Source organism: Aulonocara sp. 'chitande type north' Nkhata Bay, linkage group LG20 (assembly GCF_057382095.1).
Source record: "Aulonocara sp. 'chitande type north' Nkhata Bay isolate Kocher_YH1m ecotype deep benthic linkage group LG20, A_spYH_male_GT1.1, whole genome shotgun sequence".
Taxonomy (NCBI): Eukaryota; Metazoa; Chordata; class Actinopteri; order Cichliformes; family Cichlidae; genus Aulonocara; species Aulonocara sp. 'chitande type north' Nkhata Bay.
Window position 1 is genome coordinate 37542352 of NC_141363.1, and position 15225 is coordinate 37557576.

The 15225-nt window shown below is 39.9% G+C and overlaps 2 protein-coding genes across 5 annotated transcripts in view; one reads left to right on the forward strand and one right to left on the reverse strand.

Moving 5' to 3' along the window:
- Window positions 1-15225, forward strand: part of LOC147306239 (paired box protein Pax-7-like) — a 104543-nt gene that overhangs the window by 52837 nt on the left and 36481 nt on the right. The window lies entirely within an intron of this gene.
- On the reverse strand, window positions 6435-7158 carry LOC147306241 (uncharacterized). Its single transcript, XM_086277883.1, has one exon. It carries the CDS (start codon window positions 7089-7091, stop codon window positions 6435-6437), a length of 657 nt encoding a protein of 218 aa, XP_086134009.1. The 5' UTR covers window positions 7092-7158.

A 15225-nucleotide genomic window follows, 5' to 3' on the forward strand; every position in this document is an offset into this window, starting at 1 on the left:
TGTCTGTTCTGGGGTGCACCTGCCCTCCTCCCAAAATGGTACCACAGATACTGTACCACCTTCCATCCAACTGCACACTTCTTGAGGCTGGCCGCGAGCTCCGTCTGCCTCAGAGAGTTCAGGACTACGGCCAAACAAATGATACATCGATTAAACTTGTCAATGTTGGACTGAAATGCATTAATGCACTTGGGACACCAGTCAATTACATTGAGACCAAAATGACTCTAAGACTACAATAGTGGCTGTGTCCCAATCCAGCGACCGTATGCTTCGGAGTACGCGCAGTTTGTGTACTAGGTACGGCGCGTACTAGGAAGTACGAGAAGTGCGGAAGTGAGAGGCTTGTGAAATGGGACGGTCTAGCCTGCTCAGGTTCCCTAGCAACCATGATACTAACCGCGAGAAACGTTTCATACAGCATTGTTTGACAGAAATGAAGGAGAAAAAATGTTTTGTTGTTCATTCATTTTTATGACATCACTTTGATTAGTTGCGTATCTGAGGCTGAGACCACGGGACTGTAAAAACATAATTGTTGGGCTTCATTTCTGTACTGAACAGTCATTTCAAGATTAGCTAGTAAATAACAATTAGCTAATGTTGTTCATGAGACTAAAATCATCTCACTTTAATGTAAATATAATATGGACAATATTATATTCATTCTCAGATTATTATGATATATTAGAGCAGTGAGCATGAACTCTGTGTCAAATACTGAGCTTCAGTAAAGATTCAAGTTGCATTTATTTAAATTTCCAATCACCTTGAATCTTCACTCAAAAACAAGTATCTTTGACAGTGTATATATAGATGTAATATATATAAGAGACAAATATTGTTCTTTTAATATGTTGGCATTACTAAATTTGGCTCAATGCTTACATATATGCGTAAAAAGAAAATGTACGAGCTGTGATAACTGTTGCTGATAGAATGAAGAGTAGACTCATATATTAAATATTCCTTTATTGGGTGAGAAAATCATACCATGTCATAACTGCTTTAGTTCATACAGAATAGATATCAGAGCCTTAAACAGTCTGACTTCTGCTAAATGGGTCAAACTGGGCAGAAAGTATACAAACACATAACATCCCTATAGAATATGATGTAACACTATAGATCAACTTACCTCAGAATATATGAAGCATCTATATATAAAGCAAAATTACAGCAATATGATACAACAAACACAGCAGTACTACTAATCCAAAATACTCAAAGCTTCATAGAACTGAAACAAACATTTATTTTTAGGTCCATTCTGCTGCTGATACATACTTTAGGTTTCTGAATATTAAACTTGTTTCTGCCTTTCATAGTGTTTAACTTGAAGGCCCTGAGTACTTTCTCCCACACTGAAAACACTGGAATGATAAAATTATTTGAACATTACCTAATAAGACTGATTCAGGACAGACAATTAGTTATTTTAAACTTTTCTAGCAGTCCTACACAAACAGGGAACAGTCTGTCTATTCTCTCCATCTGTCAGCTCCTGCTGGCTCTTCCTCCTGCTCTTCCTCATACACTGCTGAGTTTGTCCTGCTGGATCATCAGGGCACAGCACAAGAGAAGGAGTATTTAGTGTTTGTGTTATTACGACTGCTAAACAAGAAGAGTTCCCAGATGGTACAGTGGACACATGTGTGACTCCTGTGATTAAAGCATCTTTCTTTCAGCTTAACGAGTGAACCGTCAGCTCGTTCAAACACACAGTCCGTTTGGCTTGACACCACCAAACAGAGGCAGCAATATAACATAGCTAACATTAACAGTGCAGTGAATCCTGCTTGTGCCGTGATATTCAGGACTGCAAACCGAGCAGCATCACTGACTTTCAGCTTGTTGTGTTTGTGGATATATGACTGACTTTAATTATGTATAAAAACATCACATCTCTGTAAGATTATGGTCAACTATTGAATGGCGTATATTTTTATACCCACCGCCGCGCTATGAATTGTGGAACATATGGGACCACGAAGTGTACACCGGACCACACTTCAAATTTGGGGAAATCGATGGCGCATTGGAGTACACATTTGGAGTACACTTCGGGTTGGGACAGCTGTCGTCATGTCACTGTGACGTAATAGGTCTCAAAATGCGTACTCCAACACAGCCAAAGACTCTTTTAGGAGGTCACAAAAGAACACTTAACAACATATAAAGAACTGCAGGCCTTATTTTGTCTCAGTTAAGATCACTGTTTGTGATTCAACAATAAGAAAGATACTGGGCAAAAATGATATCTATAGTATCCATGGGAGAATGGGCAAAAAAACCACACCGTTGACCAAAAAAGATACCAAAAAGAATACAAGAACTCATCTCACATGACAAAAGCAAAACAAACAAACAAAGAAAAACCCCCATCTTAATGAATCTATGGACTAACAAGACAAAGACTTTTAGAAGGCTTGAGACCAGCTATATCTGGCATAAAACTAATACAGGATTTCATAAAAAGAACATCATACCAACAGGTCATATAGGCACCCACTCACTCACTGAACCAAAACAAAAGCAAGATTTAATTTTAAGACAATAATCTGATGCAAAACATAATATGTATAGTATTTTGAATATTTCCGAATGGTAGCCCATCCATATCCCGATGCAAATTCTAGACTACATGTGCTAACACATACCTTAAATTACGTTTTTTTTTCTTGTTCTTAATAACCAACTTCAGTCTTTCACAATATATGACTATATTGAAAAAAAAGTTTATTAAAGAAAACATTGTTATAGATGGAATCCAAAATTAATCAGTTAATTAACAGTTTTACAGCGCAGTGGTGTGGTTAGCATTGTCACCTCAATGGCTGGTGTACTGTATAGGGTGTACTCTGCCTCCTGCCGGACAGCTGGGATTGGTTCTAGCCCACCTAGGATGGCTTTACGAAAACCGTTTAATATTGCTGTTCATATGGAGTGGCAGGTTTGTTTATTTATTTAAGATTTTTTTCTGATCTAAATGGTCTAAATGGCTTGCAGAGTAGCACTGTGTGAGCCTGGGCTCACAAGTCCATATGATGATCTGTACAGTACACATCATAAGTAATTTTTATCCTCAGCATCCTGAGTCCCTTGAAGGTAGGAAGTCATTTTTTGCCATTTTTTATGAAACTTCTCTCCCCTTAATCTGAGCTGAAAAGTCATCTTTTCCAAAATATAAATACCATTTGATATCCCTGTTGAAGTGATCTAAATTTGGTGATTCAGCTTTGTAGCATCTTCTGCTTATTGACTTTTTACAAGCAATTAACAAAAGCCTTGCTAAAATGACAAAAAAGAAAGATCTTCGCACTTAGGTATTTTATATCTAAGTAATTTATACAGTTAAATTTGAATTTTATCCAAAATGGCCTTTTTTTTGTTGTTCAAAAGATATGGGTGTGATTGGCACACAGGTCCCCACACTGCCTCTACCACGGCTCCAATGATTCTGAGAATCTGCTCCTAATTTTAACGTGGATCTTTTTTTTTTTCCATGCCTCCCTCAAAATTCTCTCTTTAGTGATGAATTAAAGGAAATTCACAATGATGGGTCTTGGTGGGGCTTTATCCACAGATGTCCCAGTTAATGAGTTGTGCGGTTCAGCTCATCCAAAAGATCCACCTCACGCCTGAGTAATTCATGCACAAACTTGATAGCTGAGTCGCCTTCTTTTCCTCTGAACACTGAATATACAAATATTATTCATCCTCAATCTTGACTCTAGTTCTGGTAATTTTTCCTGCAGGCTTTCTTGTCCTTCCAAACTTTTAATGAGAGCTGTGTCGGCCTCTATTCCCCACTCCTCCCATTTCTCCAGTCGCATGTTTGGATTTCATTTTTGAAATGATCCAGGTCTTTCCTCATGTCATTTCTCAGGTTCTCACCAAAAGACTGGAGGGTTTCTTGATGTCTTTTTTAAAGCTCTTTTAGTTCCTTACTTATATTTTCAATCGAGTGAGTCTCTAGCAGACTGCGGAGGTTCACTGACGACATCTTTTCCAGCCTCATGTCTTCACATGTCATGCATGTCCTCTTGCTCGTCTTGCACCTCACTCTTGGAATAACCTCTTTTGTTCATCCCATATCAATCACCCTAAAGTTATATACCACTGGAACAATTTCTAGCACTATTCTTGTTAGATTTCAGGGGATTTTATTGCAGACTATCGAGAGCTGAGAAGTTTGGCTATCTATCCATCCATGACATCATCAGAAGTCCACTTCTCCTATTTTTATTGACAGGAGAAGGAACATTATGATTTGGTGACCAAAGGTTGTTGTGGAGAGATAGGGATAAGAAAGGAGACTAAAGGAAGTTTGTGGAGAGTGTGTACAGTGGTTCCTCACTATAACGCTTCACCTCGCTGTTTCGTGTTTTGTGTGCAATTTTCCATGTTTTTTTTTTTAATACAGCGCATTGTGTTCTGTGTTCTGATTGGCTGTCAATCATCTCTTGCCGTGTCTCCTGTACAGTACAGAATGCGTTCAGCTTGTCAAATTTACATAAATCTTCGATCGCTAGCAGTGTGACTCTGAAGTGCTGTACTGTATGTTTGTAAGTTCAACAAACACAACAAAGTTGACGAAACGTCAAAGGCTCCTGCGGTAGAACCCAAAAGGCAGAGTAAGATGCTAACCATCACACAAAAAGTTGGACTTCTGGACATGCTAAAGGAAGGTGGAAGTTACCATATTTTTCAGATTATAAGGCGCATTAAGCAAAACAAAACAATTAGATAAGTCAAACTTTATTCGACTCATTCTTCTTGCTTCCTCTACTTCCGTACCATTGATACATTAATGTTGAATTCTCTGGCAGCTGCTCTATTCCCATTTTCTGGACCTGAAAACAGGATTTGATCTTTGATTTCTATAATACTGGACTTATTTTTCTACGAAGGTTTAAACTTTGAGATTGTTTGAACAAGAGAGAAACGTGTGAAAATGATCATGCCTGTCTGAGGAAAGTGTATAAAGTGTGTAGTGAGAGGTTTTACAGCCATAAAACATCTATAATAATTGTAAAAAATAAAGTCGGCTACTTCATGGATTTCACCTATCCCGGGTTATTTTTTGAACATAACTCCCGCGATAAACGAGGGACTACTGTACATAGATAAAAATCGGTATAAATACTGATGAGAAGTTGGCTACTGGAACAAAACCACAGACTTAACATTTTGAAACAGCTGTGTTTTTGGCATATTGTTCCTTTTTAGCCAGAAGTTAGATTAAATGGACAAGCAGGTAGAGTTATAAGTTATCAGGTTACTACTTTGCTTGATTAGTAAGCTACATTGATAAACTGTATAGGATACAATACACAGACACACATATCAACTGATTAATGCACTAATAAAACAATAAATATGGTAAAATGGTAAATGGCCTGTATTTGTATAGCGCTTTTCTAGTCCCTAAGGACCCCAAAGCGCTTTACACAACCAGTCATCCACCCATTCACACACACATTCACACACTGGTGATGGCAAGCTACATAAATATAAATATAATAAAGTAATGAACTAATAAAACAATAGAATTTTAGTCATCAAAACTGACGCCCAAAACTTCTTGTATGGTCTGTAACAAAGAGCAAGCAACAGTATTAGTAAGATAATTCCACCTGGGGATAGCCCATTCCTCTTCCAATATTTTTGAGCACCAGTGCACAAAGCAATGTCTGTAAAGACATGGTTGAGTGAGTTTGATGTCCAATAACTTGACTGGCCTACACAGACTCCTGACATCAACCTGACAGAAAAGCAATCCAGGCCTTCAGTGTCTGACCACACAAATGCACTTCTCAAAGAATGGTCAAAAATTCCCATGAACACACTTCTAAACCTTGTGCAAAGCCTTCTCAGAAGAGTTGAAGCTGATAGGCTGACATCATACTAAACCCTATGGATTAAGAATGGGATATCACTGAAGTTTAAATGTGTTTGAAGGCAGACAAGTGAATACTTTTGGCAATATAGTGAATTTGAGCAGCAGTGTTTTGAGATGAAAATGTGGAACTGCCCTGTTAAAGTAGAGAGTGACAATGATGAGAGTCCCCTTTCTCCTTATGGTAGAACCTTAGAAAGGATAAAAAGCATGCTCCTCCCTGTTTAACCAAAACCTGGCCAACAGTGAGGCAAGTCCAGGTGGGGGGAAAAGCATTGATACTTTGACTATTTGTCTGGATGGGGTGGGCTCACAGTACTAATGGTTTGTAACTGACTGTTGAGATGAGCAATATGTAGTGTCACCGAGGTGAAAATAAGTTCTAGAGAGATTCTTTAATAACAAAGACTGATTAGCAGGTATGCCCCCATTGCTGTTTGCAGTTTAAGAAATTGTCACGGTATGGCATGGCACACCGTGGAAGGAGTGGGGAAGGAGGACCCAGGCGCGGTGCTCTATGTATAGGCAGTGTTTATTTACAAGGTGAAAAACAACGTAACAATAACTCCCCGTATTTTCCCAGACTCCCGTGTCGTGTCTCCGCAGCTGGCAGTGAAAAAGAAATCAGGATGGTGGCTGCAGGCAGACGAAACGGTGGCGGAGGTACAGCTGCAGATGGTGAAGCAGCGGGTGGTGTAGCGACCTCAGACCAAGGTGACGTTACCTGCGTCGTTAGCTCGTCCACTGCAGACACAAACACAGATGGTGAGGGAAATGGAAAATTGTCCGTACTACTCACCACAGCCGGCTCTTGAGATGTCCGTGGATGTGGCTGCGGTGAGGAACGCTGGCGGCGCGAACGTCGTTTCCGTGTCGGCGTCGGGGCCGCCGTCTCAGGCAGTGAATCCACCAGCTGTCCGGGCCGGTGAGCAGCCTGAGGAGGAGAGTGGAGGTGGAGGGTGGAAAGTAAGAAGTCCAAGACGACAGGATTAAGGTCGTCAACCAGCCAGGGAAATTTAAAAAGCGTCTCCTGCAGCCGCCTCTCCACGGCGCGACGCAAACCTTCCGCGGGCTTCTCCCACCATAACTCACAGAGTCTGTAAACCCTGTCCATAACCTCCCTCCTGAGCCTCTCCTCAGAGACCGCTGGGTCCATACGTGGCGGGATCATTCTGTCACGGTATGGCATGGCACACCGTGGAAGGAGTGGGGAAGGAGGACCCAGGCGCGGTGCTCTATGTATAGGCAGTGTTTATTTACAAGGTGAAAAACAACGTAACAATAACTCCCCGTATTTTCCCAGACTCCCGTGTCGTGTCTCCCGTGAATAGTCCGTGTGCTCTCTGCTCCCGTGTCAGCACCCCCCGGTGCTCGCTGCTCTTCGTGCCCTCCACGCTCTTCCTGCGGGAAACAATAACGGCAGCTGTCAGGACACTCAGATCGGCAGGCATACACTTTCAGACTTAGCTTAGACAGGGTGACTAACGTGGAGTCTCATGCAATGATCCCGCGTCGGTGGGAGCTCCAAGACTCTCCTAAGTAGCTCCCCCGACGAGCCCTGATCAGCGGCAGGTGTGTGGCTTTGGGTGTGGCCAGTCCTTCCGCAGGGCCACACCCCTCAGGCCTGCAGGTGGCTGAGCTCCATCCTCCAAGCATCCCCGCAGACATAAACACACACACTCACATCTACAATCATGGAGGAGAGCAGCAGCCATACCAAAATACATATAATAATAATAATAATAATAATAATAATATAATACATAACTGCTCAGGGATCCTGGGTCGCCCAGTCCCAGGACCCTGACAGAAATACTGGATAATCTTAAGCAGCCTGAAGATTTCATTAACAAAATTAAATCTTTCGTTTAAAATCAGTTTAAAACAAGTGTATCATCCTTTCAAGTATATTTATACTATTGCCTGTTTTATGGTAAAACAAAGCCATGACATATCAGTCCACTGTGGAGTACATCTTATCAAATTTTAAATTCAAATCCATTCTAGTAAATTCATTTGACTGAAACAGTATTCATTCCTGACATGAAATTTGCCTGCAGTAAAGGCTGCTGGATTCTGTTTATTGTCCTCTTGGTCTATTCTGAGTCCCGGCTGAAGGGTTTCCATTATGGCTTTACTGGCATTGACCCTTTCATCATGTTCCCAAGCATTTACATGAGATAACAATGCAGGGAGAATTTCTTAAGATCTCACTTCAAAATGGCAGGAAGACGATATGCTGTATGTCTGACAGCCAGTAATTCAATTTGAAACAGCTATATTGCATTTGCAATGTAATTCACACAAGCCATTTCTGCACCACCTCCTCTTAAATTGAATGGGAAAGAATTAGAGGTGGACTTTCATGTTGAGACTGAGTACATCCCAGTTCCAACAGTTACTGACAGACAGACAAAATGACAGTGTGAAATACTATCCCTGTGATGGCACTGCATGTAAATAGGGACAATTTCACAGCTTTACAAACAGAGCTGTTTCAAACCTCTCTGAAAAAGAAACCTTTTTTAAGCAGCACTCTATTTTTTGGACAAATTAAATTTTGTTTTACAGCATTCTAAATGGTGAGGATTTTTTCTTCTTCTTTTCAGTCAGGCAGCCAGAAATGCTTCACGAATACCTTTTTATCAGGTCAGAAAATTCAGTGACATGGCTTGAAAGATGAAATGATTATTTTCCTATAGTGACCCCAACACCTCAGCACACCATGACAACACATTTCTCCTCTCACATTTTCTCTCCAATTTGTTGTGAGAGGAAGATTTAGCCTGCTTTGGAATGGTGAAGCTCTCTGGCTTGCCATTTGATGTCAGGGTGAAAGATAGAGAGAGAGAGAGAGAGAGAGAGAGAGAGAGAGAGAGAGATGGAGAGAGAGGGAGAGTGGGTGAGTAAGGATAGAATAGAGTGCGTTTCAGTGTTGGGGGATCAGAGCTTCTTTGGTTCTCCAGCTCTGTCTCTTTGATCCATATCCCCAGGCCTGCCTGCCGCACTAACTCAGGCCTCTGCTCGTGATTCCCGACAACTGTCGGCCTGAGATAAGGAGGTGGGATGGAGGGTGTGTGTGTGTGTGTGTGTGTGTGTGGGGGGGGGGGGGGGGGGGGGCTTGCCTGCACACCATCCACCCCCAGCAATACTGTAATATATGCTTCTGCTTCCTCAATGAGGAAATGTGTTGAGTTTTATTCAAGAAATGGGAGCATTTGTAGCCCCCCCGCACACACACACACACACACACACACACACACACACACACACACACCAACCACCTCCATCCTCAATTAAATATTACTTACAAAAAAGCGCCCCAGTTTACAGTGTGTAGACATGGAGACATAGTTCTATGCACCTGAATATCAATGACAGTTGTACCTAATACTAGGCTCAGCTGCTATTAAAATTTGCAGTACTAAGCCCTTTGACTGGGCATGCTGTCAACTGGCATGCTACCATGTCAACAAATCAAAAAGGATGAGCACATATATTTACATCATTCCCGTAATGAGAAATGGATACGAGATGGGGGTGTGGGGTGTTAATTGGAAATCCCCTGAAACACAGACGCTGCTTTAGTTTGGCAAGACGCAAACCAAGCAGCTTTATCAAGAAAATATATAAATAAAATGCAAGACCTACTCAAGAAAGCTGCCAGAAAAGCTGAGGAATTTAAATCATACCCACTGATGTTTGTAGGATATATTTTTCTTTATTTGTCACTTAGAGTGTTACCCTCTCCTTCTCCCTCAGTAAAAACTAAACATATCCACTGAGTTCTGTCTGACTGACTGAGTGGGTAGAGAAGTGTTAAGCCTCTCTGGTTCTTGTGGTTTGGATAAAATGTGGGTGTTGATTGGCTACAGATAATATTAACTATAACCTGGAAATAACATCTGCTTTTCTGTTTAAATGCTTGTGTTTTTACAAGTTCTTGTATCATGACCAAAGAGTGCACTTGTCTCCAATGAGTCAGGGTAGTTGCAGTATTTTTCACAGCGGTTATTTGATATTGTGACTTACTCAAGGAGATTTACTGCTGAGTGTGTCTTTATTGTTGACATAATGGTAACAGAATTGTGGCACTTATCTGTCCCAAAATAAGATATTTCTTCCTGCACTGTTAGACTTTTCATCGCCACTTTACAGTAACATACTAGCGTCACTGTTGCCAGCGTCATACTGTGACGCCGTGTTACGGTAGCTTACCGTTCTGCAGGATGATACCGTTTTTTGCTGGTGTGGTATAATACTCTTGGACAAATTATGGTAACGCACCGTAGCCTTTTTTACGGTATCTTACTGGCGACAGTGACGCCAGTGAGATCCCGTTATGTCGTTATGTCGTAAATTACGTCAACAAAGTAACATCATACTGTGATTAAGAAATTGGTATACTACCGTTTATTCACGGAATGTCACTGTAAGCCCGCTGCAAGGTAATAAACTGCAATATATTAACCAGTAACTTACCGTTATCACACATCATCAGTACCAAAAATATTCATCTCTGCTAGAGGATACCGTGTCCCAACAGGCGGTCATTTACTGTTTAACAGGTCGTAATTTACCGTAATTTCAGTTAACAGTAACATACTGTAAGAGACTGGAGGGTTCCAAAAAAATTGGATGGATGGATGGATGGATGGATGGATTGATTGATTGATAGATAGACACGCACACACAAAATATAATTCATGTGCTTTACACCACTTTATTTCAATTCTGATTCTTCCCTGCTGAAATACACATTTCCAAAATCAAAAACTGAAAAGAACTGAAAACATATTTTCATTGAGGAAGCACTTGTTTTTACTAAACCATGTAATCCATTATTTTCTCAGATGGTTGTACAAACAATAATGATATTATGTCATATCCATATCATGGCAGACAACATATGCTCAAGTGTTGGGATTTCTTAGTTATATTTTGTAGGGTCTTAAACCTACAATGTGAAGTGGCTTGGCATTCATTTTGTTGGCACCATACAAATAAACTGAATTGTAATGAATATAATATCAAGCCCCACACTTCTGCCTTTATATACACTTTGTCCAAAATACTGGCTCACACCACCAAATCAATGCACAAAACAGGGTCCACAATGACATGGATGAGCATGTGTGGTGTGAAGGAACTTGACTGACCTGCACTGAACCCTGATCTTGCTTTGTGGACTGAGTTCATTGATTTGTAGGGTGAGACAATACATGTGACAATTAAAGTGTAAGTAGCTGAAATAATTTTTAACAAACGGGTAAAAGAAGGAAAAAAAAATCAAAACTGTTGCACTCAAAAAACCTATTGGACAGAGACAGCGTCTTGCAAGATGGCAAGAGAGCTTGTCTTCATTGTTGCTCGTCTTGTGTAAATGTCCAGAAAGCATGGGCCATGGATCATCTTTGGAGACATGGGTAACAACACATTGGTCATTTAAATTATACAAGAAATGCACTAAAAATGGCAAAAACAGTTACCTAATTTGAAGTTCTCCACTCAAATTCAGTAAGCCGCTGGAGGAAAGTTGTGACTGATGTGACATGCTTCACAGTGGTCCCAGTCCTTCTGCTTGTCCCAACCTTGGAGGTACATTTTGTTCCCTCTTCAGGGTTTATCCTTACAAAAAACCTTGCACACGCTGACTCCTGGTATTCCAGGTTCAATACCAAAGAAGACTGACATTGCATCAGCAAAGATGTTCTCTTTGTCCAGCTCAACAATTACACGCCCCTCTGCACTCACCATCCAGCAGGTGGCGGTCATTGAACTTTGTCCTTAAATATATAGGGGCAACATGTTGTCATTATGCAACATAAAATAATTTCAATACTTCACTTCTTCACACTGTCTAGATAGTCATAAAGCAAATAGCTATGTACAGTTATTTATTAATGGCCTTATGTACATAAGTCCATTTTAACATATTGTAATTGGACATAATTGGGAATTATTCTGCACATTAAACACACCTAACAAACAGTCAGCCCAATTAAATTACTGGAGATGAATCAACTGTATGGTTATTTTGGAGTTCATAGTTTGTGCTGCTGTTAAACTTTACAGTATTGACTTCAGTATTTCTGCTGTTGGTGTAGCTAGACTACTATGTTGATCAGTAATATGTAATGTGAAATTTGATATTGTTACTTTGCTGGATTCACTGAGACACATGTCCAACAACCTTGGTTTATAAAAGAAATTACAGAAATTTGAGCTAACAAAACAGAGACTGGATACCTGCGTCCACGAAAAGCTCCTGTGCCAAACAGAAATTTTAATATGGTCTAATCAACTCTATTTCATAAATGACTTCTTACCAAGCATAATCAGCCTTGGGGTGCTTGGTAGGCTTTTAACATGCAAACTGAACAATATAAATTTGCGTGCACTGAAGCCACAAAATTTAGAAATACACATAGTTGCAAAAAGTTCCTAAATGACATATACAATGCAAAAAATAAGAGTATTGTCAATAGGGACCAATTCCCAGTTTTTACATGATCAAAATTATTCACAAAAGGCTTCAATAAACAGAAAATGTGTGCCGACAAGAGAACAGTGCACAAAAATGAAAAGATATTTGAGCTCGACACTTTAATGGGTTTAAGCCATGTTTCCGAAGTAAGAGCCGACGGATGGTCTGGATATACCAAATATAACGTCTCAGAACACTCCAGCTCACATGTTAGTCTGCTCCAACCATTCCCACAAAGGTCAGAGTTTTGTAGTAGTTAATACATCATTTTTCTTAACATAATTGGTGATATAGGTTACAAGCAAGTCTGGCGCTGAACAGAAATTGTCGCGCTATGCTCCTTTATTTATTGTGCATAAATAGTGAATTGTCCTGACACAATATTGCATTTCGCTTCTGTTATTACCATGGTACATTGACAAAAACATATACTTTTATTCACAGGATAAAACAGTTGTTTTGTATCACTAATTGTCCAGTACGATTACAGCATACAATATTATTGTCACTGCTACATTTCTGTAATGCTACCAGAAATTATTTCCACTACTAATTAATTACCGTTGAGCTCAAAGGTTATATTAATAAATGGTTAATGAATGTGTATTTATGAAGAAGATTTGTGAGACTGGTAAACTTACCTTTGTTCGTACGATGGTCTTTCGTTCTACACAGTGCATTTCAAGGTCCTGTACCCATCTGTAGCTAAACTATTCCTGGGCTTGTTGCAGTGACCTGAAGTTACTAAAAACTTCATGAGTGTATGCACTCACTCCAAGAACCGTATAATTATAAATCTGAGCATGGTGAAAGTTGGGCAGCACGCTAACGTCTTTTGTCCACTCTGTGTGCTCGTAACGGTCTGACCCTTTCACTCCTTTGATTTTTTCCTCGTATCTTTTCTTTGTCTTTTCGTCAAGTCTGTACGGACCGGCATTGTTCTACTTTTGTTTTGTACATTCCTTTTTTGTGCGGCAAAGAAAAAACAAGAAGGTATTGGAACCGAGGAAAGAACGTTTTGCGGTGCTGCAAATGCTTGCATTTGATGCGGTACTTGGATTGTTTTGCCACGAGTTCCCGGCATGCAATGCACGAAAATCACGTGATTGATAAACAAGGGGGAGGGTGCATCCGGCCTCTTCGGCTGTAATTGGTCCAGCCCAGAGTCGATCATGACCAATTGGCCAATCCGACACCTTTCATTATATATACCCTTCCTAAAAAAAAAGAAAATCCATCGGCCCATAAAAACAAAAAATCGCCAGTGGCCCACCGGGCAGATGCCCGGTATGCCCGATGGCCAGTCCAGCTATGCCTCTGACTACTTCTAAGTTGCACATGTTAACGGTCTCATCATCACTCTGTGCTGCAGCGAACTGGATCTGTGGCACAGAATAGTTGATGGTCATGTTGTTCTCCTGCCTTGCAGCTTTGTTTGAGTCTGAATTGCGGCTTAAACGTGCAAAACTAAGAAAAGCAGATCAATATTTTCTTCTTGTTGTTATTTAATGGTGGTTGGCAACCAGCGAAAGGCGCATTAACCACCTCGAGCAATATTTTCTATCCCCATTGTTGTTTAGAAAGTGAATACCTGACGTGTGCGTCATACGTCACGTTGTACGTCAGGTGAAGGTGTGGTGTCGGCTATCGCACCTGTCGCATTAAAAAGCTTTAAAAACGTAACAATAAACGTAACAATCGCTTTAAAAACACAACCCAACGCGCTAAACTGTGATAATGTGTTACATTATCACGTATATCCAGGACATCTCTTCTGAACCAAGACGAAGTGGTGCTACAAAGGAATTATTTCTTTAGGAGAGTGCATTTAATAGCAGTCTGGCCTGCAACAAAATGCACTGCTAAAAATACAGTTTCTGCTTGTCCCAGGATTTATTAATTTTGAGAGTGAAGTTGTAGGACTGATGCTGGTTAGTGGTGTAGGTTTCATGGATGTGACACCTTAACTTGTGTAAAATGACGACCAGAGCATATTATTAGGTTAGTTCACTGTAGTTAGGCAGAGGTGTCTTAAAAAGTACCACCTTATACAAAACAAATGAAGGTCCAGTATAAGAAAGAATAAGAAGAGAAAAAAAGGAACACCCTGCTAAATGAAGTCATTTTTAAACATTACTCTAAATGTAGCCATTAGTTTTTGTTGCTGGCCATACAAAAAATAAGTATACTTCAATTATATTTCCCAAGTATACCTTAACTAGTACGTATACTAATAATGCTTCTTGGGACTATATTGGCCCCCGTTTTAGTACATAACAGTATTCTTGAAATTAACTTTTAGATGTACTTTCTGTTCACCATAATTGTACTAGCATAATGTCATAATGTCTACAAAAGTATAATTAAAATATACTCGACTCTATCACAATACTAACCTTACAGTATTAATAATGTTTCACATTGTTTGAATAAACAAATACATTTATTAATATATGAGGTTCCATTCAGCTCAAGGAATTTAATTTTAGTGTGGCTGCAACTTACTCCTTAAGTTAAAAAATTATGCTGTATATTGTAGTTTATATGTTATACTACTTTCACAGTGAATCACATTTTATAGTAATACACTCTGAATGAGGATTTAAGTAATTACTCTTAGATCTACAGTAGAAAACAACAGAAATCCGGATGGTGTAATAGTATAATCTCAGTAACATCACCAATTGTTACATTTGCTGTATTTTACAGCTGTTTCCATGAGTACGGTGAGTTACCATAAAAATAATGTAATCTCATGGAATTTTCCCACAATTACATGCAAATTACAGTACTAAACTGCTAACATCCTTTAGAGTTTTTTACTGTTGATTTTGCA